This window comes from Capra hircus, chromosome 19, assembly GCF_001704415.2.
Source record: "Capra hircus breed San Clemente chromosome 19, ASM170441v1, whole genome shotgun sequence".
In the NCBI taxonomy this organism is placed as follows: domain Eukaryota; kingdom Metazoa; phylum Chordata; class Mammalia; order Artiodactyla; family Bovidae; genus Capra; species Capra hircus.
The window spans coordinates 28,676,176-28,699,871 of NC_030826.1; the positions used below are offsets into that span (position 1 = coordinate 28,676,176).

Below are 23,696 nucleotides of genomic sequence, written 5' to 3' on the forward strand. Positions count from 1 at the left end.
CTGACTTGTTTGCGACCCCATGCACTGTAGCCTGCCAGGCTCCTCTGTCCATGGGATTCCCCAGGCAAGAATACTGGAGTGGGTTGCCATGCCCTTCTCCAGGGGATCTTCCTGACCTAGGGATGGAACTCGGGTCTCCCGCATTACAGGCGGATTCTTTACCATCTGAACCACCAGGGAAGCCCCCACTCTTATTGCAGCTGGAGGGTGGGTCAGGCACTGATGCTCTTGGTGTCTCTTTCAGGAGGCTTGGAGTCCAGGCCTTTGGCACGGGGCATCCAAGGCCGGAGCATCAGCATGAAGGTGCCTACGCCTTCCCGAGCAAAGCAGGGGGCCTTCAAGACCATGCCCCTCCACTGGTCTTTTGGCCCCAGGGAGAAACCGCTGGGCACATCCGTCGAGCTGGTGGAGTACCTGGAGTCCAGACGGAGACCTCGGTCCACGAGCCAGTCCATCGTGCAGCTGCTGACGGGTCCTGCTGGCGGTCACCAGAAGTCACACGCCACCCTCTCTGTGGAGAGTGAAGACAGTAGGCGAACCAGCAACACAGTGCTGGCCACAGCGCCCTGCCCCTCTGGCCATCCTGGCCACTGCGTGGTCCCTGGCAACTCAGATGGCCCGAATGCAGCCAGGAAGCTCAAGGAAAACTCAAGTCAGGACATCAGGCTGCCCAAACAGTTTGACTTGCCCCTCACAGTGATGTCCTCAACAGAAGATGATGGGAGACGAGCCCGGCCTGAGGGCCAAAGGACCACAAGCTGTAAGGGAAGTGGCCTAACCGGGAGCAGTGGCCAAGCACCCTCCCCCAAAGAGGGTCCCAGCGCTGCGACGTTACCTAGAAAGAGTGCAGACAGTCGCTCAAACAGCTCAGGCAAGATGAGGGCTAATGGGGAGAGAAGGGACCCTGAAACAGACAGATTCCCACAAGGGACCCTCACCCTTCTGAGGTCTGTGTTTTGGAAGAAGGAGATCAGAAAGAGGGACAGGCCAGAGGCATCCCCCCAGGTGGCCCCCGTCTCCCTGGTGAGCGGCAGGCGGAGCCCGGCTGTGGATGGGGAGGCCCGAGGCTCATCTCCGTCCCTCAGGATTCGAGAGAGCCTGGCCAGGGGCCCAGCCGGCCACCTGGAAAGAGAGAGGGACGTCCGGTCAGCGCCCAGCTCTCTGCTCCTCCCTCGCAAGACTGGCAGGCCCCCGAGGGCCAGCGCCCTCGGCACATCACAGAGGAGCGTCCCCGGGGAGCAGACATCTTTTGGCACCTTGCCGAAGGTGAAGTACCACACGCTGTCCTTACGTCGGAAGAAATCCTTGCCTGAGTCCAGCTTCTGATTGTGTGCTCTAAGGGGAGCTGCCATTCTCTTGGCTCTGCACCGAGCACCTGTGGGCAGTCCGTGTTGAGAGTGGGATTGGGGGAAGCCAGTTGTCTTCTCTTGGCCCCTGAAAATTAAAATTTCTGGTCTCTGCATCTGTATTTCCAACACCAAACATCTGAAAAGACCTTCCTGTGTTGTTAGCTGTTTGTGTGTTTCCAGACCACCAGAGGGTGCTGGTTGGTCAGTATAACCATTTCAGGGCAAGAACTGCTGTTTTAAGTAATTCCAGGGCCTGAGTACTTGTATTAAGGACTGATTAATAAGAATCTTCAGTACTAAATCAAATATTGTCATTAGCTTCTCCTAAACCTTGTTTTTTAATAATGGACTTAACAGGAAATTCTTTTCCTCCTGATGTTTCTCCGGGATGAAGCATTAAGGATGCCAAAAAAGCAAGTGGTAGCTATACTAAAGCAGGATTCTAGAATGAATGGGAGAGAAATGACTGAGATTTTAGGAGAGTATTTAATATATAACAGTTGTATTAAAGTTTTTCAAGGTATTTAAAAAAGAAAACTATTTTGATACTGGGGGAAAAGGAAGTTTTTTTTTTTAATTAACTGTGAGATCTATGTACAATTTTAATAAAAGTTCATCCATGAAACATGCAAATAGCTCTCTGAATTATTAAAGTTAGGCAAATGCTCTTGTTTCTGCTGCATAAACTTAGCTCATTGCTTTTTCCCCCCATTTAACCCTTTTTTAAAAAATGAAGTATAATTGGACTTCCCTGGCAGTGCAGTGGTTAAGACCCTGGCTTGACCCCACTGAGATCTGCATGCCAATGGCACGGTCAAAAAAAATAAGTTGATTTCCAATGTCACGTTCTTCTCAGGTGAACAGCACAACGATTCAGTTACAGATAGATGGATCCTTTTTCAGATTCTTTCCCCTTACAGGTTATTAACAATATTGAGTATAGTTCCTTGTTGGTTATCTAAGCTCATTGCTGTTTATATCAGAAAGTCATTGATTGTTTCTGAAAATTTTAAGTACTTTTAATTAAAATCACTTGCTGTTTGCTAAGGAAACAGAAGTCTCCCCAGGTCTCTCCCTAGAGAACATATACGTTCAAGGACCAGAGTCTGAGCCTGTCTTGATGGATCGTCGCCAGGGTCCTTGGACTCCTTAATGATGGAAACTGATGACAGGCCAGAGCAGGAATTCAGGCAAGGCTTTACTGGGGCTTGTGCTGCAGCAGGAGGGAGCGAAGGCAAGCAGCAGGTGCCCTTGATCCCTCCCTGCGGAGGGCAGCTGGTCCCTAAAATGGGGTGAGGGTGGTTGGGTCTGAGGGGCAGCTTAGATGGTCTGCCCTCCCCTTGGTGGTGCTGTGTGCAGGGATCACGGGCAGGACCCTGCCATTGCTCCCTGCCCCTCAGAAGTGGCAGTTTGATTTTGGCCTTTTTTTAATCTTCTTGTTTATAATTTGGGCCAACTGCCCACGTGGAGAAGGCAATGGTGACCCACTCCAATACTCTTGCCTGGAAAATCCCATGGAGGGAGGAGGAGCCTGGTGGGCTGCAGTCCTTGGGGTCATGAAGAGTCGGCCACGACTCAGCAACTTCACTTTCATGCATTGGAGAAGGAAATGGCAACCCACTCCAGTATCCTTGCCTGGAAAATCCCAGGGATGGGGGAGCCTGGTGGGCTGCCGTCTCTGGGGTCGCACAGAGTCGGACGCGACTGAAGGGGCTTAGCAGCAGCAGTCTATATGTGCAGTTGTTTTTAGTCCCCTTATAGTTTCTTTGTATCTGTTCCTCTGGGACATTTGTCCAGGTGCAAGCACTGCAAAGGGTCCCAGGTCTTAGCCTGTCTCAAGGTGACTGTCCCCTGTTTCCTAGAACTTCGCACACTTTTCAGTAGCTGTTTTAACAAATATTGCCTCTCTTATGGGGAAGCTGCTAAACCTGACTCTGATAGAGAAATGCTTTTCCAGATTCCCTTGTAAGTTTTTAAAAATATTGAGCATAGTTCCTTGTTGGTTATCTAAGCTCATAGATGTTGATATCAGCAATGATATCAGACAGAGGGCTTGACAGGTAAGGTGACTGGAGAGTCTCTACCTCAACAGTCCATTTTCTAGAAATACCTCCTTTCCATTTAAGACACCCGACTTAAATTAAGTCTTTCCTCATACACTTGGCATGACTCATTGGTGTGTCTCTGCTACTGTTCTTTTTCTAAGAAGGAAGAATGAGGTTCTTTTTCTTCACCATAAGAAAGACTGTGTACTTGGGAAAAATTGGAGTATAATTACAATATTGCATTCGTTTCAGCTGTACAGGAAGTGAATGCGCTATATGTTTACTTAATCCCCTCCCTCTCGGGCCTCCCTGCCACCGTCCCCTCTACCCCACCCCTCTAGGTCATCACAGAGCACTAAGCTGAGCTCCCTGAGCTACACAGAGCATCTGTTTTACTGGCTCTCTCACACATAGTAGTGTATGTCAACCCTAATCTCCCAGGTCATTCCACCCTCCCCTGCCCCCGCTGTGTCCATTGTCTACATCTGCCCACATGAAATAGGTTCATCTGTTCCACGTTTCTAGATGACAATAGCCAGGACGTGGAAGTCAACCTAAATGTCCAGCGACACATGAGTGGATAAAGACGATGTGATACACATATACAATGAAATATTACTCAGCCAGAAGAATGAACGAAACTGGCTCATTTGTGGAGACCATGTACTTTGGAGCACCACTTCCAAGACGGAACTGAGATGACAGAGGAAATGAGCAGGGGGGCCCGCCACCTGCCACCGGAGAGAGATGTATGTTATCAGCGGACCAGAGTGCGGTTCAAAAGAAGTCTGTGTTTTCTTCAAGTCTTAATCCATGTGCTCTCAGGCGATGGGGAAGACACACTTGTCCTCCCGGGTTCCGGGAGTCTAGGAGTCCTCCTGCCGTATCTGGTTCTTTCTCCTCTGTTGACTCTCATTTATCATCTTTCACTCCCAAGCTCTTCCTAAGCCCAGCCCCACGTCCTTTGTCCTCTTAAGGGGTTGGGTTGTGACCCAGGCTTCTCCGTTTTGAACACCCTTGGATATCGTGAGCAGGGCCCAGTTGTTGGCAGTTTTCTCTGTAATGCACCAGAGAGTGGAGCACTTGTCCTAGGCTATGGGTTTGGAACAGGAAGAGGCAATTACACTTGGACCCTGTGCTTACACCTGCCATGCTACACCTTCCACAAGGATGCCCGAGTTCCCTTGTATCACTTTCTCATCTAGAGGGACCTGGCAGGGAAGGCTGGGAGAACAGGGCATGGGAAAGGATGGGGTCAGATTTCTGCCCAGATTGGAGGCCGAGACTATCGGACACAGCGGGACCACCCTCAGTTCTGTCGTTGGTGAAATGGATTTTTCAGCTGTTTCAGTGACTCAGTGTTGGTGTAAAGACTAAATGGAGTCTTGGGTCGGGGGGTGAGGGGGCTGCTCATTGGAGATGGTGAACCGCATGCAATTTTGTGGACTTGTTATTGCTCTGCTCTACAGAGAACCCCATGAACAGTATGAAAAGGCAAAAAGATAGGACACTGAAAGATGAACTCCCCAGGTCGGTAGGTGCCCAATATGCTACTGGAGATCAATGGAGAAATAACTCCAGAAAGAATGAAGAGACAGAGCCAAAGCAAAAACATCATCCAGTTGTGGATGTGACTGGTGATAGAAGCAAAGTCTGATTCTGTAAAGTGCAATACTGCATAGGAACCTGGAATGTTAGGTCCATGAATCAAAGCAAATTGGAAGTGGTCAAACAGGAGATGGCAAGAGTGAACGCTGACATTTTAGGAATCAGTCCATTCAGATGGACTGGAATGGGTGAATTTAACTCAGATGAACATTTTATCTGCTACTGTGGGCGAGAATCCCTTAGAAGAAAGGGCGTAGCCATCACAGCCAACAAGAGTCTGAAGTGCAGTGCTGCTGCTGCTGCTAAGCCGCGTCAGCCGTGTCCAACTCTGTGCAACCCCACAGACGGCAGCCCACCAGGCTCCTGTCCCCAGGATTCTCCAGGCAGGAACACTGGAGTGGGTTGCCATTTCCAAAATGTGGTACTTGGATGCAACCTCAAAAATGACAGAATGATTTCTGTTCATTTCCAAGGCAAACCATTCAATATCATAGTAATCCAAGTCTATGCCCCGACCAGTAATGCTGAAGAAGCTGAAGCTGAATGGTTCTATGAAGACCTACAAGACCTTCTAGAACTAACACCCAAAAAAGATGTCCTTTTCATTACAGGGGACTGCAATGCAAAAGTAGGAAGTCAAGAAACACCTGGAGCAACAGGAAAATTTGGCCTTGGAGTACAGAATGAAGCAGGGCAAAGGCTAATAGAGTTCTGTCAAGAGAATGCACTGGTCATAGCAAACACCCTCTTCCAACAACACAAGAGAAGTCTCTACACATGGACATCACCAGATGGTCAACACCGAAATCAGATTGATTATATTCTTTGCAGCCAAAGATGGAGAAGCTCTATACAGTCAGCAGAAACAAGACTAGGAGCTGACTGTGGCTCAGATCATGAACGCCTCATTAGCAAATTCAGACTTAAATTGAACAAAGTAGGGAAAACCACTAGACCATTCAGGTATGACCTAAATCAAATCTCTTACAATTATACAGTGGAAGTGACAAATAGATTCAAGGGATTAGATCTGATAGACAGAGTGTCTGATGAACTATGGACGGAGGTTCATGACATTGTACAGGAGACAGGGAACAAGACCATCCCCAAGAAAAAGAAATGCAAAAAAGCAAAATGGCTGTCTGAAGAGGCCTTAGAAATACCTGTGAAAAGAAGAGAAGTGAAAAGCAAAGGAGAAAAGGAAAGATACACCCATTTGAATGCAGAGTTCCAAAGAATAGCAAGGAGAGATAAGAAAGCCTTCCTCAGTGATCAGTGCCAAGAAATAGAGGAAAAAATAGAATGGGAAAGACTAGAGATCTCTTCAAGAAAACTAGAGATACCAAGGGAACATTTCATGCAAAGATGGGCTCAATAAAGGACAGAGATGGTATGGACCTAACAGAAGCAGAAGATATTAAGAAGAGGTGGCAAGAATACACAGAACTATACAAAGAAGATCATGACCTAGATAATCACGATGGTGTGATCACTCATCTAGAGCCAGACATCCTGGAATGTGAAGTCAAGTGGGCATTAGGAAGCATCACTATGAACAAAGCTAGTGGAAGTGACGGAATTACAGCTGAGCTATTTCAAATCCTAAATGATGATGCTGTGAAAGTGCTGCACTCAATACGTCAGCAAATTTGGAAAACTCAGCAGTGGCCACAGGACTGGAAAAGGTCAGTTTTCATTCCAATCCCAAAGAAAAGCAATGCCAAAGAATGCTCAAACTACCGCACAATTGCACTCATCTCACACGCTAGTAAAGTAATGCTCAAAATTCTCCAATCCAGGCTTCAATAGTATGTGAACTGTGAGCTTCCAGATGTTCAAGCTGGATTTAGAAAAGGCAGAGGAACCAGAGATCAAATTGCCAACATCTGTTGGATTATCGAAAAAGTAAGAGAGTTCCAGAAAAACATCTATATCTGCTTTATGGATTACACCAAAGCCTTTGACTGTGTGGATCACCACAAACTGTGGAAAATTCTGGAAGAGATGGGAATACCAGACCTACCTCTTGAGAAACCTATATGCAGGTCAGGAAGCAACAGTTAGAACTGGACATGGAACAACAGACTGGTTCCAGATTAGGAAAGGAGTACGTCAAGGCTGTATATTGTCATCCTGCTTATTTAACTTATATGCAGAGTACATCATCAGAAATGCTAGGCTGGAAGAAGCACAAGCTGGAATCAAAATTGCTGGGAAAAATATCAATAACCTCAGATATGCAGGTTACACCACCCTTATGGCAGAAAGCGAAGAACTAAAAAGCCTCTTGATGAAAGTGAAAGACGAGAGTGAAAAAGTTGGCTTAAAGCTCAACATTCAGAAAACTCAGATCATGGCATCTGATTCCATCACTTCATGGCAAATAGATGAGGAAACAGTGACAGACTTTATTTTTTAGGCTCCAAAATCACTGCAGCCATGAAATTAAAAGATGCTTACTCCTTGGAAGAAAAGTTATCACCAACCTACACAGCATAACAAAAAGTAGAGACATTACTTTTCCAACAAAGGTCCATCTAGTCAAAGCTATGGTTTTTCCAGTGGTCATGTATGGATGTCAGAGCTGGACTATAAAGAAAGCTGAGTGCTGAAGAATTGATGCTTTTGAACTGTGGTGTTGGAGAAGACTCTTGAGAGTCCCTTGGACTGCAAGGAGATCTAACCAGTCCATCCTAAAGGAGATCAATCCTGAATATTCATTGGAAGGACTGATGCTGGAGCTGAAACTGCAATACTTTGACTACCTGATACCAAGAACCAACTCATTTGAAAAGACCCTGATGCTGGGAAAGATTGAAGAGGGGAGGAGAAGGGGACGACAGAGGATGAGATGGGTGGATGGCATCACCAACTCAATGGACAAGAGCTTGAGTAAACTCCAGGAGTTGGTGATGGACAGGGAAGCCTGGCGTGCTGCAGTCAATGGAGTCACAAAGAGTCGGACGCAACTGAGCGACGGAAGTGAACTGAACAGAGACTGCCACTATAAAATAGGTTTGGAGCCACAGTGACCCCTGGTGGCCATTTCTCTTATTGCATGATGCCTTCCTCTCAACAACTTAGAACAGTTTTTCCCCTGTGTTTCAACCTACGAGTGGTGGGTTTTCATTTGCTAGACTGGTGAGATATCCTATCCTGAGAAGGCAGCAGGGCCCGCGTGGACACAGGGACATCCGGAAGGCAATGGGGTGGGGGCATCCAGTCAGAGGGAGATCAAAGTCCCCGGACAGGAAATTCAACTTCAGGAGCTTGGGGTCCCGGCCAGACAGTCCGGCTGAGGATGGACCCGCCCGTGGGTCTCTGCCCGCTTTGGCTGCAGGGACAGTGGAGCAGAGCTACTGACACGGATGCCTTTCTCCCTGAGACCTTTCTTCCTGAGCTGTCATTCCACGCGGCTTCCTGTGAGGAACCCCAGGGGCCGAGGTCTTCCCTCACCTTGGAGTCCTCGAGTCTTTGCTCTCCCGGAATGTGGATCAGGGCCAGCATGGACGCAGCCCCTCCCCACCCACCCACCCCACCCCCACCACCAAAGGAGGGGCCCCTTAGCCCACTCCACCCTGAGAGGAGGCAGAGCCCTAAAGAGAGCAGGTCAGGACCCCAGGTCTTGACCTGGAGCCCCGTCCTGGTGCAACCCCAAGACTGCCTGCAGGGCTGGCTCCAGCCTTCTCGTCCCGAAGCTGCCTTCTCTGTCTCCAGTCACCAATCACATCAGTCATTTTCTTCCTGGTGTTGTCCCTCCCCTGCCTCCAGCCCCTACTGACCTTCCATCATGCTGGCCTAGCCACCTCCAGGCACCCTGACACCCAACAAGAATAATGACACAGAAGGTCATCTTGCTGACTCTAGGCCTGCCCTGACTTAAGAGTCCTAAATTCTGGAGACACATCCTGGCCTGCTGCCTTATCCTGGGGCTGTCTGGGTTCCTTGGTGATCATATGGTCTGGACACTGTGCTTTTTTTTTTTTTTGGCTGCACTGGGTCTTCGTTTGCAGCTCTTGGGCTTAGTTGCTCTGCAGCATAGGGATCTCAGTTCCCCAACCAGGGATCAAACCTGAGTCCCCTGCCTTGGAAGGTGGGCCACCAGGGAAGTAAGTCCCTGACATCTTCCTTTATAAATTCAGGGATATGTACATGTGGATGTGTACCACGTGTGTTAATTTTATAAATGGCTTGGGTTCAGGGAGGAAATTTGGGCCCTCTTTCAACTATAAATATTAGAAAAAGTTTGAAGCAGTAGTTACAAAATTAGTGCAAAAAATATATCCTACATTTTCCAAGATCTGAAGAATCATTAACTGTTGTGTTTAAGAAAAACTAAACTAAGAGAAACACCCACCAATGATAACAATGGCAGTTTTAAATGAATTTTGCTTTGAGAATGTAAGAAAAGGCTGGAATGAGCTGGATGCCCCGGGGCAGAAGTTCTCAAGATTTGTTGCAATTTAGAATCCACTGGAAAAAAAATTTAAACATCTGTGCCAGGGCTCCTCTTGGGACAAATGAAATCCAGGGAAAAGGGCTGATTCTGCTGCCAAGACCAAGGATTACAGCTCTGCTGTACTGCCAACCTGGGAGCCACTAGCCCCATGCAGCTATTTAAATTTAAATTAATGCAAATTAAATAAAATTAAAAAATTCCCCTTCTCAGTTGCACAGGCCACATTTTAAGTACCTAACAGCCACACATGGCTGGTGGTTGCCGCACTGGACACGGCAGACGATACAATATTTCCATCATTCTAGAAAGTTCTATTTAGCAGCGCTTCCCTAAGGAGCTGCAAGTCCAGCTTCTACGGTGGGGGGCTGACTGTACAGATCACCCTTAGGTAAAATGGAGGTGGTTTTCTGAGTGCCTGGGCAGGCTGATGGTGTGTGTTGAGCCCATTACGGGTCCTGTTTTTCTGCTGGACTGTCACCTTATACAGTTGAGAAGCTTCTGGAAATCTGTCCTGGGTATGTCGCATGGGAGACACCTGGAGGCCCGGAGTGACTGAGGGCCACCCTAACTGTGATGGTGAGTATCTCCCACATGGAGTGCAGCTGGGGGGAACTGTTCCCTCCCCACCTCCACCCCCACCCCCGTGTTGAGAAGATGGAAGGACCCACCACCTACCAGCAAAACCTTTATTCCCCTCGAGGAGACCTGTTTGAAGCCCGGCGGTTAACCCTCCTCCGGGACGCTGAGTTTCTCCTTCACCCCACAGGCCACCACGGCGAAAAAGAGCTCGGGGAACAAGGTGCGGACGTACACAGCGGCCTTGGGGATGGGGTTGGCCAGGAAGACCTCTTGCTTCTTGCGTCTCACCGTGCGCATCACCTCCTCCGCCACGTCCACAGGGTGCGCCCCGTAGGTCAGCTTCCTGAAAAAGACTGAAAAGCAGCCCCAGGAAGGGGCGGGGCTCATACCCTCCGGAGGGGGGAGGTGGTCAAAGCCCCACCCCCCGAGGTGGGGAGGGGTGTGAGGTGCTGGAGTCCCAGCTTCAGGGCCAACCCTGCATGTGCTGGCCGCTGGCCATGCGCTATGAGCAGGCACTTTACCCGCCGTGCCTCAGCGTCTGCATCTGTAAAGTGGGTGCAGTTTCCGGCCCTTTGACATCCCAGGGTAGTTATAAGTAGTGGAAGGGAGGAGAAAGAGTTTAGAAGGTAAGAAGGTGTCAGATATATGAAGGGGCTGCTATTCATGATTGTTGCCAGGCTGTGCTTGTCCAGTGCCTCCGGGAACCGGTTGCCCACGTCTTTGTTGTTGTTCAATCACTAAGTGGCATCCGACTCTTTTGCAACCTCATGGGTGGCTTGACAGGCCGTATAGCCATGGGACTTCCCAGGAGTGGGTTGCCATTACCTTCTCCAGGGGATCTTCCCCACCCAGAAATTGAGCCCACGTCTCCTGCATTGGCAGGTGGATTCTTTACCACTGAGCCTTGTGAGGTAGCTGCTCTGTGTAGAGCATTCTAGAATAGAGATCACAGGTGCACTTACGGAGCACTCAGGATGTGCTAGTTGCTGTTCCAAACTCTGTGAGCTGGAACTTTCCTTTCTAGGACTCTACCAGGTCGGTGTTTACCATCATCTCTCATTTTCCAAAGGGGAAACAGCGAGGTGAAGGGAGTTGCTGCTGTTCCAACACTTAATATGAGACAGAGGGGAGTTTCAGAGTAGTCACTCTGGGCCGCACTCTGAGCTTCTCCTCTGTGCTGCCACCTAGCGAAGGGGAGCAGAAGGTTCTCCAAAACCAAATCCTGGCTCTTCCGCATGGGAAACTGAGGCCCAGAGACGGGCAGTCCCGGGACCAAGGTCACACAGCCTGTGAGTGATGGAGCCCAGCGGCCTTGGTCTGCTGGCTGTGGGTTAAGGAGGCTTCCCTCTACCTGGTGCCTTGGGACTGAAGTTTTGGGGCCCCTCCCCGCTGCCAGCTGGGTGCAGACACCCCATCTCCCCAGTCTCACGCTTCAGGAACACCCCGCCCCCACGGTATCCAAACCTCACCCCCCGCCACCCTGGGGGTACCACGCTCCTCCACAAGCCCTCCCCAGCCCCGTTCCCTCCAGCTGTGCTCTGAAAGCTCACATTTCCATATGGAGGCCTCCCAGTTTCCTTGGCCTGGATCAACGTGGTAGGAGCGGATGAAGGTGGGACTCACGGTGCTGACGACCACGTCGTATTCCTCCACTTCCGCCCGCAGGCAGTCGAAGAAGCCGAGTGCCGCGTGCTTGGAGGCGGCGTCTGGAAGAGAAACCAGCCCAGGGGTGGGCGCGGATCCCGCTGTGCCTCCCAGGAGGGGGTTGGAGACACACATCCCTAGAGGCTCTGCTGGGTGAGGCTGCAAAATCCCCAGCTTTGCCCCTCACTTCGTAGATGCGGACAGAGAGCCCTTGTGAAGCAGTGGGCAGATGCAGAGATGGGAGCCAGTCCAGTTTAGCTAGTATTCCACTGTGTGACTTTGGGCAAGTGGCCAGTTTTATCCTCAGAGATTCAGTTTTCTTGTCTTTAAAATGTCCAGTTGCAGCCCAATTTACATTAGGCAAGGTATGGAAGCAACCGAAATGCCCATCAACAGATAAATGGATAAAGAGAATGTGGTATGTATATACACTGGAATATTGTGTGTGTACACTCAGTGACTCAGTCCTGTCCAGCTCTTTGCGACCCTGTGGACTGTAGCCGGTCAGGTCCTTCTGTCCATGGGGTTTACCAGGCAAGAATACTTGAGCCGGTTGCCATTTCCTTCTCTAGGTCACCTTCCCAAGGACCGAACTCACGTCTCCTGCGTTTGGCAGGCAGATTCTTGACCACCCGGGATGCCCCACACTGGAATCTTACTCAGCCATGAAAAGAATAAAATCATGCCGTTGGCAGCAACATGGATGGATCTAGAGATTATCATACTAAGTGAAATAAGTCAGAGACAAATCAGTTCAGTTCAGTTGCTCAGTCGTGTCTGACTCTTTGTGACCCCATGGACTGCAGCATGCCAGGCCTCCCTGTCCATCACCAGCTCCTGGATCCTACTCAAACTCATGTCCATTGAGTCGGTGGTGCCATCCAACCATCTCATCCTCTGTCGTCCCCTTCTTCTCCCCTCTTCAATCTTTCCCAGCATCAGGATCTTTTCAAATGAGTCGGTTCTTCACATCAGGTGGCCAAAGTATTGCAGTTTCAGCTTCAACATCAGTCCTTCCAATGAATATTCAGGACTGATTTCCTTTAGGATGGACTGGTTAGATCTCCTTGCAGTCCAAGGGACTCTCAAGAATCTTCTCCAACACCACAGTTCAAAAGCATCAATTCTTCAGCACTCAGCTTTCTTTATAGTCCAACTCTCACATCCATACATGACTACTGGAAAAACCATAGCCTTGATTAGACAGACTTTTGTCAGCAAAGTAATGTCTCTGCTTTTTAATATGCTGTCTGGGTTGGTCATAACTTTTCTTCCAAGGAGTAAGCATCTTTTAATTTCATGGCTGCAGTGATTTTGGAGCCTACAAAAATAAAGTCTGTCACTGTTTCCTCCTCTATTTGCCATGAAGTGATGGAATCAGATGCCATGATCTGAGTTTTCTGAATGTTGAGCTTTAAGCCAACTTTTTCACTCTCGTCTTTCACTTTCATCAAGAGGCTTTTTAGTTCTTCTTCACTTTCTGCCATAAGGGTGGTGTCATCTGCATGTCTGAAGTTAATGATATTTCTCCCAGCAATCTTGATTCCAGCTTGTGCTTCATCCAGCCCTGCATGTCTCATGATGTTAAATAAGCAGGGTGACACTATACAGCCTTGATGTACTCCTTTTCCTGTTTGGAACCAGTCTGTTGTTCCATGTCCAGTTCTAACTGTTGCTTCCTGACCTGCATACAGATTTCTCAAGAGGCAGGTCAGGTGGTCTGGTATTCCCAAATATCATATGATCCCACTTATATGTGGAATCTAAAAAAAATGATACAAATCAACTTATTTACAAAACAGAAACAGACTCACAGACTCTGAAAACAAGTTTATGATTACCAAAGGGGAAAGGGGGGAGGGAAAGGATAAATTAGGAGTTTGGGATTGACATATACACACTACTATATATAAAAGAGATAATAAGGACCTATTGTATAGCACAGGGAACTCTACTCAGTATTCTGTAATAACCATCATAGGAAAAAAATCTGGAAAAGAATGAATGTATGTGTATGTATAATTGAGTCACTTTGCTGTACACGTGGAACTAACGCAACATTGTAATCAGCCATGCCTGCTAAGTTGCTTCAGTCGTGTCTGACTCTTTGCGACCCTATGGACTGTAGCCCACCAGGCTCCTCTGTCCATGGGGATTCTCCAGGCCAGAATACTGGAGTGGGTTGCTATGCCCTCATCCAGGGCATCTTCCCAACCCTGGATCAAACCTGTGTCTCTAACATCTCCTGCATTGGCAAGTGGGTTCCTTACCAGTAATGCCACCTGGGAAGCCCAGAATCAACCATACTCCAATATTAAATAATTTTTTAAAAAAGACTAATATTAAACCACTTCAGGTAAAAATAAATCATAAAATAGAGGTAATTAATTAATTAATCAGTTAAGGGTAGCATCACTCTTGCCAAGTGAGAAAATGTGTGTAAAACGCCTGACACAGGTGTGAATTCCCATTTCCTTCCTGGGAAGCCTGGTTCCCCATGTAAGACTGATTTCTCAGGGTCCTGAGGCCATCAGGGTTAAGAATGCAGGTGCCGGGGCTCAGATGCCTGGCTTGTAGAATGAGGATATGGTGAGGTGTATAAATACCAGATATAACTGCTGTGAGCATAGAACAAGATGAGCTTCTGGGGTCCGAGGGAAGGACTTATCTTTATCTCTCAGTCACCTGTGTGCTGTAGGCGCTCAAAAATAGGAGCTGAGGGGATGAAAGAAAAGCCAGAGGATGCTTTCATCTCTGGACCCCCTCCCCCTAGTAACCATATGCTTCGTCCTAGACACCGCATCTCCTGTTTTATAAGACACATAACCTGAGATGAAACTTGTCTTAGCAACTTACAGGCTGTGCGGAAGGGGATTCCAAGCTTCCCCTGGATGTTGTTCACTAACACGATTTGTCCGGTCCTCCGGGAGATCATGGTGGGGAGCAGGGCTGGAAAGTGCAAGATGAAGACTCACGGTTACAAACCCAAGATGGAGTCAGGCAGCGGCCAGCAGACCCCTTCCCCAGACCCCTCATCACGCAGGCTCCTTTGCCTCCCTGCTGACTAGTGAGGGGCAAAGCTGTGGGGCACAGGTGGGCTGGATCCCAGCCACCATTTATCCAGTGTTGCCTAAGAGTGGGCTGGGCTTGACCGGTAAATTGCTGGGTTATTTTATTATTATTTTTGTGTCATGCAGGATCTTAATTCCCAGGCCCCCTGCAGTTGAAGTTCGAAGTGCTAACCACTAAACCTAACCCTGGGTGATTTTATTATATTTTTTAAAGCTTTTTTTTTTTTTTTTTAAATGGGAAGCATTTTTAAAATCATTATTGAATTTGCTACAGTATTGCTTCTGTTTTATGTTTTGGTTTTTTGGCCACTAGCCATGTGAGATCTTAGCTCCCCTACCAGGAATCCAACCCACACCTCTTGCATTGGAAGGTGAAGTCTTAACCACTGGACCTTCAGGGAAGTCCCCAACCCTGGGTGATTTTAAATGACCCATCCATGTCCTTGAAGTGACACTGATTTCAGTGGTAAGAAAGGTAGCTCCCTTTCCAATTCTCCTACTCCTCCAGTAAGGAAAGTTGGTTCAGGCGGGTCTTTAAAACCTCTTTTGCATGTGCTAATCTTTAAAAAAAAAAAGAAAAAAGGAAAGACCTCAGCCCTGTGTCTTGGGAAAACTTAAGACTTTGTTCTGATTTCAGGTTTTCTTCCATTTATGGAGAGGAAAGGAATTTTTAATTTATGGTAAAAAAAAAAGTTCCTCTTAAGTAGAATTAATTGACAAATGAGGAAATTTAGAAAAAGCTATAGAGCAATGATAGCACAGGTAGAATCAGGAGATGGCAAAAAATCAAGACTCAACTTAGCATGCCTCACTTTGTTGCCAGGGAACCGGAGCTCTCAGAGGTGGAGGGGAGGACACACCTTGGCTGGGCTGCTGGGAGTGTCCACGGCGACTGGGCCGAGAAGATCCTGCTCTCTCAGCCTTTGCTAAATGTATATCCTTATATTCTTATATTCTTCCTTTTGTGATTCTGCTTTGATAAACTTTATTTAGGGTGGGGGAAGGGCTGTAACTCTTGGTTCTATTCCATGTCATCTCTAGCTATTCCACAACCCCCCCCGACCCTAGCTTCAGACCTGCTTTTGAACTTGGTTGTTAGAATCTCCACAAAGGGACCATAAAGAATCTGCCTGTAATGTAGGAGATGCAGGTTTGATCCCTGGGTTGGGAAGATCTTCTGGACAAAGAAATGGTTACCTACCCCAGTATTCTTGCCTGAAAAATCCCATGGACAGAGGAGCCTGGTGGGCTACAGTCCATGAGGTCACAAAGAGTCGGCCACGACTGAGCGACTAACACTTTCCTGTTTCTGAAAAGGAATTGACGGTATCCTGGGTCTTTTGTAGTTTGGGATAAACTCTTTTCTTCATGACTGAGGACAGAATTTCAACACTGGACCAACTGTCATTATTAGGAGCAGAGCAACCATAAGGGCCATGGATGTGAGTAAGAAAAGGGAAGTAAAGGGCAGGGTTTGGGAAAGGGACTGCACAGAGGAGGCAGGTAGGAATATACCACTAAGAGACTTTCATAATCCCTTTTCTTTCATCAACATTTATAATCAAAAGCTGAAAGCTTTCACCAAACAAGCAGGGATTTTTCTGAAGAGGACTAGAGGCTCCATCCAGAAGTGGATGACTATCTGGAGACATAACAGAGACCTCTTGAGCAGCCCAGTGACCCAGGATTCCATGGGAAGGTCAAACTCACGAGACCTTTGGTCAATATGATGGGTCCAAAGTAATTGGCATCCATGATCTTTTTGTCGAGCTCCAGAGAAATCTTATGGGCAGGTCCCTTCACCTTCACGCTGGCGTTGTTGATGAGGATGTCCACGCAGCCGTAGCAATCCAGGACCTCTTTGGCCACATCCTGGACACAGCTGATGTCTGAGAGATCCAAGAGGACCAGCTTTGGGGTGAATGTCTGCTGGACCAACGAGAAAGTCAAGGCACATGTGGGAATATCCCCACAGACCTTGGGGCCCTTCCATCTAAGAGTTGCCCCTTTTGAAACTTAGGGCTTGTGGAATGACTACAAACAGATGATTAAATGAAGCAGAGATAACTGGGGAAGGGAAACTGATGGAGAAAATGCATCCTTGGGGACCAAGGCAACAATAACATTCCCAACATGTAAACATGGACTACAAAGTTTGATCTTCTGGTTAAGAGGCCAGAACTGAGAAATCCAAATGGAAGCTGTGCATAGATTCTCTGATGTCATTTTTTAAATGACATTTCTGAGCTCCTCTTTGGAAATGGCTTTCAGACTGGTTTCCAAGCCACAAGAGAATCTGCCCAGTACTTTGTAGCCACATTTGTTTTTTGGCCAAAATCATATACTCGATACAATTTTTTTGAAACACCATCTGTATAGGTACAAGGCATTGTGTTCAGCTCTAAACATGCTGTCATCAAGATTTTCATGATTTAGAAGGACTACAGGTGGAAAAATTGATGATGCCGCATGGCAGATACAATCCCAGTGTTTCACAAATATGAGTCCTGAGATATGCCCTTAAAAAAGCATGTCCTCTGGTTCAATATATTTGGGAAATATAGACTACTAAACATTCTTCTTGGAGGTAACACAATGCATATTTACATGACAAAGGTTCTGAAAAGTCCTGCAGTAAGGAAATCAGTCAGAGAAGCTTTCTCTAACTCAGTATTTCCCACACAGTTGACCTCAGACCATCCTTTTTACTACCTCACGACCAATACCTGATAAAATCCCAAAAAACATGCTTTGGGGTTGTGGTGTTATCATTTTGCTCCATCTCCTCAAATACCAGACTTAGTTCTGAATTATTTTTGGCTTTATCCAAAATCCAATTCAACATCAAAGGCAAAGATTATTAAAAAAAAAAAAAATTCTTGACACTTCCCGGGTGGTCCAGTGGTTAAGACTCTGTTTCCAATGCAGGCGGCATGGATTTGACCCTTGGTTGGGTACTTCCACATGCCATGTAGAGTGCCAAAAAAAAAAAAATTCTTAAAGAGAACTCTGAAAGCAATTTCTTAAACAATGATCCAGAAATGCCTTGAAAACCCCAGCTTCATTGAAATGTGTTTAACTCCTATATAACTTCATGGACAGGGACGTCATTTCCCTGATTTCTTTCAAGGAAATAAAAAACTTGGGGCTGCACATCATGGCTTGAGGAATCTTAGTTTCCCGACCAGAGATTGAACATGGCCCCCTGCAGTGACAGCACTGAGTCCTAATCACTGCATCACCAGGGAAGTCCCTCTTTGAGAGAGATATTAACTGAAGTATTATTTAAAAAGTCAGCCATGAGAATTTATAAACAGAGCTGTGTCTATGACATACTGTATCTTCTGGGTCCTCTGAGTCTGACTTAAATAGAATGGGGTGGGGCTCAGAGGCTAGAGAAGAAATTTTTGGCGTGGTGAGGGTTCAAAATGAATCAACCCCCAAGTCGGCTGTGTCAAGATTACCTTTCCCCAAAGCTATCACTAGATTTCACCCAGAGCTGCTCTGTGACAAGCACGAAGACTAAGGGTACCCAGGGGTTGCCCATGCTGGCTTCCCGAAGGCCTTACCTTGCTGGGATCAGCCACACTGATCAGGGCATCGTATAGACTCTGAAGCCTCTCCCAGTTCTTTCCACACAGCACCAGCCTGGCTCCACCAGTATGGAACACCCGAGCACACTCTGTAGGGAAGAAGGAAGGAGGACAGGACGCACTGTGTGGATGAAACTGCTGATAGGGGATGGGGTGGTTACAAATTTGAGGATTCAAAGAATTCAGAAGTCTTAGAGCTATGAGTTCCTTTAGAGGACATTGCATTCAACCTCCTCTGGAATTTCTTCTTGTTTCCAGCCTCAGCATGGCTGCCTTCTGTGAAGGGCAGCTCACAGGGGCATGAAATAGCCCCTCCTCCACTGGGCAGTTCTGATTTTGGGGACACTGTTTCTTTCTTTTTGGCCATGTGTGGCATATGGAATCTTAGTTTCCTCACCAGGGATTGAACCTGTGCCCCCTGCATTGGGAGAGTGGAGTCTTAACCACTGAACCACCAGGGAAATCCTGGTATATTCTTTCTTAAACTGGACAGAAAGATGACTCTGTTCAATAAGACCCCCAGAAGCACAGTGTTAAGTATATCTCAGTCTGAGGATATTGGAGACAGTTGCTACTTTTTTTTTTTGTTTGTTTTTGCAGATCAAATGTCACTAGTTTCCTCTACATTTTCATTGTGGGTTGATGCCCCAGCTAGGGTTCTTTTTATTTAAAAAAAAAAAAAAAAAAAGTGAAGCTGTCTTCTGTCTAGTTCATTTTATTCTAGATGAATTTCTTGCTTGCTCATTGTTCTCAACTGGGCAGTGATTGGTAGATACAAGTATTTTTCTGTGGCAATGACATTGATATTTAAGAACAATAAAAGCTGGACTTCCCTGGTGGAGCAATGGATAAGAATTTGATCCCTGGTCCGGGAATATCCTGCAGTCTGTGGAGCAACTAAAGCCCATGGGCCACAATCACTGAGCCCACGTGCTACAGCTACTGAAGCCCGCGTTCCCTAGAGCCTATGCTCGGCAACAACAGAAGCCCTGCGGGGAGAAGGCCATGCGCTGCGAAGTAGCCCGCGCCCTGGAATGAGAAGCCCACGTACCGAAAAGCAGCCCCCGTTTGCTGCAACTAGAGAAAGCCCATGCTCAGCGAGGAAGACCCAGCATAGCCAACAAACGAAACAATAAGAGCTAACAGCCTTTGGCAGTTTACTTGCTTGAGTGGCTATTGAAAGAGGTTTACACATATTAGCTTATTTTATTCTCACAGTCATCCCACGCAGTGGTTTGTTATGTTGAGTTCCCTAGAAACAGAACCTACAGGGTTTTAGCCACTGGACCACCAGGGAAGTCCCTCGGTTCTTTTTTCTTGAAAGATCCTTTTAAATATATGTGGTTTTTATAGTAAGAGAATTCACTAAAGGAAACCATTTGGAGGGAGAATGGCTAGTCTTCCCGAGTTTGGGCTGTAATCCTCAGTGGCAGCAGCAGCTGCGCTGGGTGTGGGCAGCCCTGGAGGTCATGTTTCACAGACCAGAGGCCATTAGTCTGAAAGAGACTTTATGATTTCAGCGATATTAAAGTACACAAAGATGGCCTAGGGCCATCGTAAGAGACCGTTGATTAAAAGACAATTAGCTCAATTTCTGGGAAACCACTCCAATATTCTTGCTGGGAGAATCCCATGGATGGAAGAGCCTGGCAGGCTACAGTTCACAGGGTCACAAGAGTCGGACACCATTTAGCGACTAAACCCCCACCACCAGCTCAATTTCAGGAACGGTTAAAGGAAGAAAATGATGTGTCTTAGAGGTGATGAAACACAGGCAAGGTTTGTGTTCTCTGAAGCAGTTTAAGTGCAGTGGTTAAGTATTTTGAAGATCATTCTTGCTGCAGACGCAGTGGGTACAAGGTGACTTTATTCCTGACTTGGCCAAATTATGTGGGTTTGGGGCAAATTTAGAAGTCCTGACATCTCTTTCTGTCTGGTTTCCCTAGGAGACAGCTTGGCTCTGGCCCTCTTGCTACTCTCCAGTGCTACCCGCTGGGTTCGGTCAGGTTCTGTGGGACCGGGTGTGTGCTGTGGGCTATGTGTAACTTACCTCATCTGCTCAATGCCCCTCACTTTTTTTTTTTTTTGCCTGGGACCTGAGAAATGGAGCACTTTGAACTCAGAATCACTGCGGTCAGCAGCATGCTAAAGCCACCATAAGAGTTTACTGAAGGTCACACCGCAACTCCCAGCTTCTCAAGTTACTTCTAAATGCCTTCAAAACCGGGAAGTGATGTGGCTAAATCAGGCCAATCGTAAGACAACAGGGATTATGGGGTGTGTGGCATGCTGGCGTTTGCGTGCTCTGCGTGATTTGTTCATTATTATCGCCACTGCTAACATTTGAGAGGTGCCCACGACAGCACCAGACACTGTCCTAAGGGCTTTCCATTTGTTAATTCATTTAGTCATCACAACCGCATTACGAGGCACAGAGTATTAGCATCCTTGCTTTCAGGTGAGAAATCCAAGGTGGAGCAGTGCATCACCAGTTAGTAACTGGTGGAGCCAAGAATTGAACCCAGCTCACAGGTCTGGCCTCATCACCAGTTCGCTACCCCAGCAGAGGGCTTTGAATTTCAAAATTTCTAGAAACTCCCTGCAGGCAAAGCAAATCACTTCTGCAGACCGGTTTTGGCCTGTAGGCTGTGTATTTGCAACCCTAGGTATTCCAATCCCCTCATTTCTCAGGCAAGCAAGCTTTAGCCTCTAAGAGAGAAGACATTGGCTGATTAACAGATGCTGGGAGAGAGCTCAGCCCTGACCCACACCCTCCTGCCCAGAGGGCACACCCACTCCCCACCCTATGGCCTCTCATCCTTCAGGGCAGAAGTGGGCACAAGAGGCTGTGAAGCTCATCTGTGTGTGCCCAGTCGTGTCTGACTCTGTGACCCCATAGACTGCAGCCCACCAGGTGCCTCTGTCCATGGGATTCTCCAGGCAAGAATACGGGAGTGGGTTGCCATTCCCTTCTCCAGGGGGTCCTCCCGCCCTAGGGATCAAACCCAAGTCTCCTGCATTGCAGGCGGATTCTTTACCACTGAGCCGTCGGGGAAGCCCGAAGCTCGCTTACCCTTGCCCAGTCCCGAGATGGCGTCGGTGATGACCACCACTTTGTTCTGCACAACTGACTTGGACCACAGCCGGGACACCTCCTGGTAGATGAAGAGAAGGCCACTGATTCCTAACAGCAGCAGGGGCAGCATGAGCACGGCGGTGACCCCCATCTCGCTCTGGGGAAAGTGGGGAAAAGGAACTCGCTTGACAAAGAGACTCAGAACCTGGAGCAGAGGAGGCCTGAGGCTGTAGGGCACACTCAAGCCCTGAGCCCGGAGCCTCCTCTCCGGGAGCCAGGCTCTGTGCAAACCCCCTGAGTGCTGCTTCCAGAGCTCCTGGCCGCGTGCTAATCCCCAAATGGTCATGAAGAGGGAATTACTCACAGTGTCTTCAGAAGCGGATGGAATCCGGGGACCTGCCCTCCCAGAGGTTAATTACAAATTTAATTAAAATGTGTCTGCATTTTTTGAAGGAAAGCCATGCATTAAGGCCACTTGCTTGGGCCCTAATGGCTATTTATAGCTGTCAGCGCTCTAAAGGGCTTTCAGGGTAAATATAGTGTCTCTGCTGATATTCAGGAACACACGCTGGCCGGGTCTGATTTCAGAGTCCCTGCCAAGCCTCCTAAAGCTCTCCTGGGTGCCTCTCTAGTAGAAGTTCCTCTGCAGTTCAGGGATGAGCCTTAGGGATCAGGACCTGGGATTTCAGCACAAAAATCCCCACCCTTTCGTCCTAACTCTCCTATCAGGTAGCTTCCAGGTAGCTCAGACTCTGGCAGCAAGAGAACTTTCTGGTTGGAGGTGAAAAAACACAGAAAATCTCTTAAACAGAACAGATGAACCACTTGAAGGTGTGACATGAACTATGGGAAAGGGCAGTTTGGCAGTTTGGGGCTGTTCCTCTTTCAAGTGCGTCCTGCTCTTGGAGCCTCAGTCTCCTCATCTGTAGAGTGGGCACAATAGTCTCATCTTGCAGGACTGTTGGGAGAATAAGATTCTGCAGCTTAGTAATAGACTCTGAGAAGATCGCTCTGTTCTCTTTAGTGATTAAGCCTGCATGCTCTAGGGCCCCTGAGCTACAACTAATGAGGCCCTGTGCTACAACTACAGAGCCGAGTGCTGCAGTAATTACTGATGCCTGTGTGCCTAGAGCCCATGCTCTATAACAAGAGAAACCACCACAGTGAGAAGCCCGTGCACTGCAACTAGAGAAAGCCTGCAAACAGCAGTGAAAACCCAGAAGAGCCAAAAATAAGGAAAGAAAGAAAGAATACAGGAGGTGACTGTGCACCACCCCCAGAATGGGTCTGATCCATTGCTGCGCCTGTTGGTTTCAGTTTCTCCCTTCTCTCTGGCAATTTTTTCCTCGTCTGCATCGGTTCCCTGGTTGCCTTTCCTTAATGCATATCAGGGCTCATTCATCAGGACCCTAGATAGGCTTGAGGGGTGAGAGATGCCCCAGCTCAGTCAGGCAACCTGTGTGCATCAGTTCAGTTCAGTTCAGTCGCTCAGTCGTGTCCGGCTCTTTGAGACCCCATGAATCGCAGCACGCCAGGCCTCCCTGTCCATCACCAACTCCCGGAGTTCACTCAGACTCGCGTCCATCGAGTCAGTGATGCCATCCAGCCATCTCATCCTCTGTCGTCCCCTTCTCCTCCTGCCCCCAGTCCCTCCCAGCATCAGAATCTTTTCCAATGAGTCAACTCGTCGCATGAGGTGGCCAAAGTACTGGAGCTTCAGCTTCAGCATCATTCCTTCCAAAGAAATCCCAGGGCTGATCTCGTTCAGAATGGACTGGTTGGATCTCCTTGCAGTCCAAGGGACTCTCAAGAGTCTTCTCCAACACCACAGTTCAAGAGCATCAATTCTATAAACATAGATGTGTATGTGTGTATATATATACACACACACACATATATATATGTATGTGTGTGTTGGAGAGTTCTATATACCTGATTGTTTTCAATGCTGGGAGGTACAGAGGACAGTTCGTGCTATAAAGTAACTGACAGCTCATAAGAGGGGAATAGACCTGCAAACAGATTATTGCAATATATGGAGGAATTAAAATCCACCTGAATTTGTCTTATAGCAAAGAGAGACAGATGGAGATGAGATGCCTTGATCTGAGGGACCGTGTTCACTGTCTGATTATTCCTAAGCTGTACACTTAGGGTTTGGGTAATTTTTTTGTAGGCATGATGTACTTGAATAAAATCAAGACTTAAAAAATATAAACGGGGAACTTCCCTGGGGTTCCTGTGGTTAAGATCCTGTGTTTCCAATGCAGGG

At 47.7% G+C, this 23,696-nt stretch overlaps 2 protein-coding genes across 4 annotated transcripts in view; one reads left to right on the forward strand and one right to left on the reverse strand.

The window, feature by feature from the left end:
• USP43 (ubiquitin specific peptidase 43) overlaps window positions 1-1,976 on the forward strand; it is a 48,535-nt gene extending 46,559 nt beyond the window's left edge. For both annotated transcript variants that reach the window (XM_018064647.1, XM_018064646.1), the window contains exon 15: window positions 245-1,976. In XM_018064647.1, the coding sequence (XP_017920136.1) occupies window positions 245-1,326 (1,082 nt within the window). In that variant the 3' untranslated portion in view covers window positions 1,327-1,976. The remainder of the gene's footprint in view (window positions 1-244) is intronic.
• Window positions 10,134-21,930, reverse strand: DHRS7C (dehydrogenase/reductase 7C). Of its 2 annotated transcripts, none has more exons than XM_013972565.2 (7): window positions 21,789-21,930; window positions 21,422-21,581; window positions 18,325-18,437; window positions 16,471-16,684; window positions 14,541-14,633; window positions 11,591-11,746; window positions 10,134-10,393 (listed from the first exon to the last, which is right to left on the reverse strand). In XM_013972565.2, exons 2-7 carry the CDS (start codon window positions 21,573-21,575, stop codon window positions 10,185-10,187), a joined length of 939 nt encoding a protein of 312 aa, XP_013828019.1. In that variant the 5' UTR covers window positions 21,576-21,581; window positions 21,789-21,930; the 3' UTR covers window positions 10,134-10,184. The 2 variants fall into 2 exon arrangements, with proteins under 2 accessions (XP_013828019.1, XP_013828020.1); XM_013972566.2 differs by having other exon boundaries at window positions 10,137-10,393; window positions 16,471-16,681.